The 6,466-nt window shown below is 34.1% G+C and overlaps 1 protein-coding gene across 1 annotated transcript; it reads left to right on the plus strand.

The window, feature by feature from the left end:
• Positions 1 to 2,466: 2,466 nt before the first annotated feature.
• On the plus strand, positions 2,467 to 6,189 carry LOC126585794 (probable hexosyltransferase MUCI70). Its single transcript, XM_050250325.1, has 4 exons — positions 2,467 to 2,776; positions 2,876 to 3,079; positions 3,180 to 3,740; positions 5,463 to 6,189. Exons 1-4 carry the CDS (start codon positions 2,530 to 2,532, stop codon positions 5,822 to 5,824), a joined length of 1,374 nt encoding a protein of 457 aa, XP_050106282.1. The 5' UTR covers positions 2,467 to 2,529; the 3' UTR covers positions 5,825 to 6,189.
• The last annotated feature ends 277 nt before the right edge of the window (positions 6,190 to 6,466 follow it).

Here is a 6,466-nt window from a genome sequence, read left to right on the forward strand (position 1 = left end):
TAATAACGGGTTCTTAACTGGTAACACGTGGGTAACCCGTTTCGACCCATTAAGAAAAAATTTATTTTGATCATTTTAAAGTTTAATTACTAAAAGATTTATTATAAAATACTATAGCCATATTAATATATACAATATATTCTATATTAAATATATAGTTTTGTATTATTATTCTATATAAGTTAAAAAAAAAGTTTTAGTCATTATTTATTTTTATTATGAGAGTTCCTTATTATCATTACTAGGATAAATTTTACTTAACATGTTGTTGTCCAAAATTAAAATAAACTAATATAGTATTTGTATAGGCAAGAACTACGAAGACATACATACAAGTATGAAAAATGTGAAAGAATATATAAACACTCATGATTCATCATTATCATAATGGTTACACTTACATTATCGTTTAGATTTTCAAAATCCTCCAAACCTTCATGAATAATGTTTTTTATTTGAGGGCAAAATTAATAAAATTAATAATAATTATTGTAAAAGTGTAAAAAATGTAAAAAAAATATACAATCACTTATAGTGACAAACTTTACAACTTTCATAAAGGGGTCAGCTTCGAAATTCAACACTATAATTCATAAACCTTAACCGTCGATTGCTATTTAAGCTTTATTCTTCTTACTGAATTTCATTTTTAAAATTTTCTTTTTTGAAAACGTGATCATCTAGCTGATGTAAGAAGATGAACGATTCATATCTCTGATATCACGTTTCGATATTTACGGTTAACTGAAATATGAGTCGATGTCATATAGTTTGTAGAAACATTATAAACATCAAGCAATATTTTCACTAACCGTAAAACTCTGAATATAGTATCAACGATCCAAACCGTTCATCTTCCTGCATCCTCTAATAGATCAAATTTTTAAAAAAACAAAATCTGAAAAAACAAAATTTGATGAGAACAATGAAGCGTAAATGTAAACAACAATCAACGGTTAAATTTTGATCTATGATTTATATGATTATACTGGCGAATTCAAAGTTAAGCTCTTCATGAAAGTTGTAAAGCTTGTCATTACGAATGTTTATATATTTTTTCTATATTTTTTACACTTCTACATTAATTAAAAAACTATTAAAGACTTTAGGTAAGTGAAAATATACTTAAAAGAAAATTGCGTTTTTATGTTTTGGATGTGACAATATGGTATGTATATATTTATTTAGTATTATGTTTTTCATTTGATTATTTATTGGTTTAAAATATATTTTCCTTAACGGGTAACAGGTCAGGTCATATTACCTGTTAATATTATCGGGTTGATTTCGGGTCGGGTCATTTTACCCGTTTATTTTAACAAGTGTTACACGACACGACCCGTTAAGATATCGGGTATGACACGAATACGGAAAACACGACACGAATGTCAGGTCTAAAGTTAGGCCACTTTATTCCTTGTATGTGCAATGATATACTGATACTCTTTAATTCAAGGCTAAAATACCTTTGAGTCTTTTTTGTTTCTAAAATGGTAGATTGACGTGATAAAACCACCAGCTGGTTCCTTTTTTTTAGAAAAAAAATTCGAGTGTTATCATTTGAACTCATTCATCAGTTATGCAAACAGAGAAAATAGAAAACAGAAAATATGTGAGTTATAGTAATGAACTAGCTAAGGTTGGGCTTTGGTGGCCTAACTAGCTCTACCCAACCTGGGTGTAGTTATGCTAGATTTATGTTTTAAAGGAAAACTAATGAAAAGGGTTTGAAAATTTTGAGTTTTAATGATAAGGACAAAATAAAGGGTAAAGTGAATAGTACCATGATTGACTTTTTAGTGTAAAAATGTGGTTTTTCGTTAAAGTGAACAGTACCGGGTGCTTTTCGTTAAAGTTCCCATGTTTTAATCCAAAGTAAAAGCAAGTAATGCCTATACATTTGGTCTCGTTATGTACAATCTTTCTTTATCAGATAAAAAATTTCTAAATTCAAATCTTACGAGTAACAGCAATTGAATGGAAAAGAAAAAGAAAAAGAAAAAGAAAAGCAAATTACACGTTGTTATGGTTGAGTAAAGAATGTACATCTACCTCAACACCTTTCATGACATGGTCTTCAAGTCCAATTACTGTTTGTGGTGGAGTCATCGCAGACATCGACGGCAACTCTCCCATCCCATGGATTCACCATTCCAAAAATCTCCAACAACATAAAGGTAAGAAAGACTGCAAACAAAAGGCCCACTATCTTTCCTCTTCTTCTCATACGCGAATAGTTTATCTACATCATCTGATAAGTTACCGTAACATTTTAAACTTATTACTTATCATTATGTATTTTAATTTTTTAATATGATATTGCATAATTAGTTTGGAATACCAATATCTTGACGTTTCTATTTCATGTAAATCATTCTTGTATTTCAAGGGGTAATTTGGAGAACTAACTAATTAACATGTGGGGTTTCTCTAAAAAGAAGTTGCCACATAAAAAAAATAAAAAAAACCAATAGAATAATAGATAATTAAAGGATTATAAATCAAGGCGAGGAAACTTACGGGAATTTTATGGGGAAAGCAACGTCTACTCCTCTCTTCTTTCGATCAAAGTTGGTATGTTTCTCTCTGCTCTACCTCTTCACCTCTCTGTTTCTGGCTCTCTACACCTCTCTCTCCCAAACCAAATGCCTCTTCAGAACTTCCCCCTTGGACCCGATTCAGGCCCCTCTCTTCTCCTACCCTTCCACCTACGGCGAGCACAAGTATGCAATCCCAACCCACCGCACCTCTTGCTCTTCCCCCGTCTATTTTTCAGGTAACACTCCATTTTTTTAGCTCAATTTTTCTTCACTTTTTTGCCTTTTGGTGATTTTAATTTTGGATTCCAGCAATTGGGTTTTGTTTTCGTGATCAGATTATTGGATGGTCTTGAAGGAGATCCAGAATTTGTGTAAGAATTCTTCGTGGTCTCCGTCGGCTTTGAGGTATTTGCAGGGGAAGGCTGAGACGTTTGCAGGAAATTTAAGTACCCAAGAAAGGTTTCCCTATTTTGTTCATTACAATGAGAGCACTGAAATCCCTTGTGGATTCTTGAAGAAATTTCCGATTAGTGATTCTGGTTAGTTTGGCATCCACGCAAAGTTCTATAAAGCCCAATTTTTATTTCATTTACCTACATTTGTGAATAACATGTTTTTTTTTTTTTGTATGTAATTAAGATCGAAGGGCTATGGAAAACTGTGAAGGAGTCGTAGTGGTTTCGGCGATCTTCAACGACCATGATAAAATCCGACAACCCCGAGGCCTCGGATCGAAAACCCTAGACAATATATGTTTTTTTCTGTTCATAGATGATGTAACCCTAAAGGGACTTGACTACCATAGATTGATTCCGAGAAAATCTAAAAACTTTAAGATCGGTGTGTGGCGAGTAGTGAAAGTTTTGAGCAAGGAATTGTATGAGAATCCTGCAATGAACGGTGTGATACCAAAATATTTAGTCCATAGGCTTTTCCCAAACTCAAAATTCAGCATTTGGATCGACGCGAAGCTGCAGCTAGTGGTCGATCCGTTGCTGTTGATTCATTCACTTCTTGTGTCCGAGAACGCTGACATGGCTATTTCGAAACATCCGTACTATGTACATACTATGGAGGAGGCAATGGCGACGGCGAGGTGGCAGAAATGGAGGGATGTTGATGGGTTGAAGAGGCAGATGGAGGCTTATTGCGATAATGGATTGCTTCCTTGGACCCCCAGCAAGCTGCCTTATCCCTCAGGTAACCAAAGCACTTGCACACAATTAGTGCATTTCAAATCATGTCATCTTTCAACGTTTTTGGTGTTGTTTTTAGTTGAAAGCTTCCACATGATATCATTTAATGATGTTGCTTTATTTTTCAACGGTAGAAAACGCTTTAGAAACTAGAACTTGTGATCTATGTACAATAAATAACTTGGCATGTTGATGAATTTTCTACGGGTAGTGATTTTCACGCTCTTAGTTTCGTTTGTAGCACTCTTGTGATTGTAAAAATATAATATCTAATTTGTAGTGATAGAAATTAAACTGGGAATGCCAAAGTCACTAATCTTTCTTGAATCGATCCACTTTTACTAAATAGTCTTCGGATACTAATTAAACTTTTAAGTACACTTCCCACATGTTCCCTAAGATTAGAAAATGCATAAACTATTAACATACTGGTTTTGGTGTTTGTGAGTAAGCTTTTGGCTGAAGAGAAGGTTAGAAGTTCAAGCCGTGGGATGGTAAATGTACATGTTATAGGGTTTTTAAGATTAAAAAAAAAAAAAAAACTAATGAAAATGACTTGAAAACTTTGAGTTTTAACGAAAATGACAAAATAAAAGGTAAAGTGAATAGTACCAGGATTGACTTTTTAGTGTAAAAATATGGTTTTTCGTTAAAGTGAATAGTACCGGAGCTTTTCGTTAAATTTCCCATTAAAAAATTGTACCACTTGGGTGTATAAATACAAGTGTCAAGGTTTTTTAAGATTATCAAATTGAACTACTTGGTCTGGCCAAAAAAAGAAAAGGAAAAGATTAATGGGATGACTTGGTGTTTACGTAGACCTTGCTTTTCTTAAGTCACATCAAAGGACTGAGTTTACAAACTCCCGAATTTCTTAATTGGATCTTCTGAAAACCTGTGATGCTAACAGCTAATAAGGTGCTTTCTTATGACAAATAGGAATACTTTATTTCTTGCGGGAAGAAGGTTGAAGTTTCTTGATCTTCTTCCCTTTCACTCCCTGTTGTAATTTATTTCCAATGTCTTTTTGTAAAAACGAAAAATACTGTTTGAATATGTGGTCCAGAAATGGAAAGAAACTGTGTGATCCAATGTGGTCCAAGCAAGCAACTTGCAGTTCACCGCAGGTTAGAAGAAAAACTTAGGTGTAACTGAGGATGTATCCTCATTTTTTTATTTCATTCGTCACTTGATGAGTGAGACAAAAAGATAGAGAATGTAACTTTATATTACATTAATTCTTAGGAAAACTAATGAAAATGACTTGAAAACTTTGAGTTTTAACTATAAGGACGAAATAAAAGGTAAAGTGAATAGTACCAAGATTAACTTTTTAGTGTAAAAATATGGTTTTCGTTAAAGTGAACAGTACCGGAAGCTTTTCGTTAAAATTCCCTTAATTCTTTGCATACAACAATATAATTTTACATATGACTTAAACATATTATTTTGTCAGTTGCGAGTCGCACATGCAAGCCAGAGTTTTTGCTTGTTTTCTTCCCTTGTGCTTACATAAATTTTGCAGGCTGTTCATGCAAATGTGATTATCTCTTTCCTATTCTATTGTACAAGAGAAACTTCCTTATCCTTTGCTATATATCACTCTCGTTATCTCTGTATGACTACTCACATGACGAGGGAGGTCGAAAAGAACGGATATACAATAAGGGTTAAGTCACTTTTCTGCAGTACGAAAACTAACAACTTAGTTATTGGTGTTTGACAGATGTACCAGACAGTGCTCTAATCCTGAGGAAACATGGATTGAGGAGCAACCTATTCTCATGCCTGTTGTTCAATGAGTTGGAGGCATTTAACCCTAGAGACCAGTTGGCTTTTGCATACGTGAGAGACCTCATGAGCCCAAGGCTGAAGCTCAACATGTTTGAGGTCGAAGTGTTTGAGCAAATTGTCGTGGAATACAGGCACAACATCAAGCCTGAAGGTGGGGCCACTGAGAGTCTTGTGGGGTCCAAAGCCCCCAAAACCAGAAATACCAAAACGGCAAGCCCTGATTTGTTGTATGTCAATGGCAGCTGCTGCAGCAAGTGCCAGAAGTATCTTTTGGAGATGTGGGGTGAATCATAGTTGATTTTTGTCTCTAGCTATAGGGAGTGAATGTTCCGCACGCGGGGGAGCAGGGCAAAAGAGACAAAGTAAGGGAAAATAACAGAAAATAAAACAAAGCTAGACAACAACCTTGGAGGCTTTAACTGATGAAAGCCGACAAATAATGACAGGTTTTCCAGGGCCTTTTACTTTTCAAAAGTTGATTATTCTACTGGCGGGTGTTGACAGGTCATGTACTATTCTAGAGAAAGCATGCAGGGGTCCCTTCAGAAACAAAAAAAAAAAAATTGTTTTTATAAAGTGGTTGATCATAGCGGAAATTCTGTAATGCAACTGGTTGTATATATTAATGTATTTTATGAAAATCATAACGTTTATGCAAACACATGGATTTATGCGTCTGATGACACACTAGTGAGATCCTCAAATTAAATATGTTCATCGTACATTGTGCAGTCATAAATTATTGTAAATTCTTTTATTTAAAATTGAATATAAACAGTATTTTACGAAAAATGACCGCACAATATACGATGAATAGATATGATTGAAGAATCCTCAGAATCCTCACAAATAGGATCCGTCAAGGATCCTTGCTCATGACACACAATATTATATCTGAAAACTTGTACAGATCCATAATTTTTTAAAAGTACCAAA

Source organism: Malus sylvestris, chromosome 10 (assembly GCF_916048215.2).
Source record: "Malus sylvestris chromosome 10, drMalSylv7.2, whole genome shotgun sequence".
In the NCBI taxonomy this organism is placed as follows: Eukaryota; Viridiplantae; Streptophyta; class Magnoliopsida; order Rosales; family Rosaceae; genus Malus; species Malus sylvestris.

Excerpts from the sequence above, each read along its gene's own strand:
- LOC126585794 (XM_050250325.1), top strand. The coding sequence starts at position 2,530 with ATGGGGAAAGCAACGTCTACTCCTCTCTTCTTTCGATCAAAGTTGGTA. Across the intron at positions 2,777-2,875 it reads TTCCCCCGTCTATTTTTCAG|ATTATTGGATGGTCTTGAAG; the intron begins GTAACACTCCAT and ends TTTCGTGATCAG. Across the intron at positions 3,741-5,462 it reads CAAGCTGCCTTATCCCTCAG|ATGTACCAGACAGTGCTCTA; the intron begins GTAACCAAAGCA and ends GGTGTTTGACAG.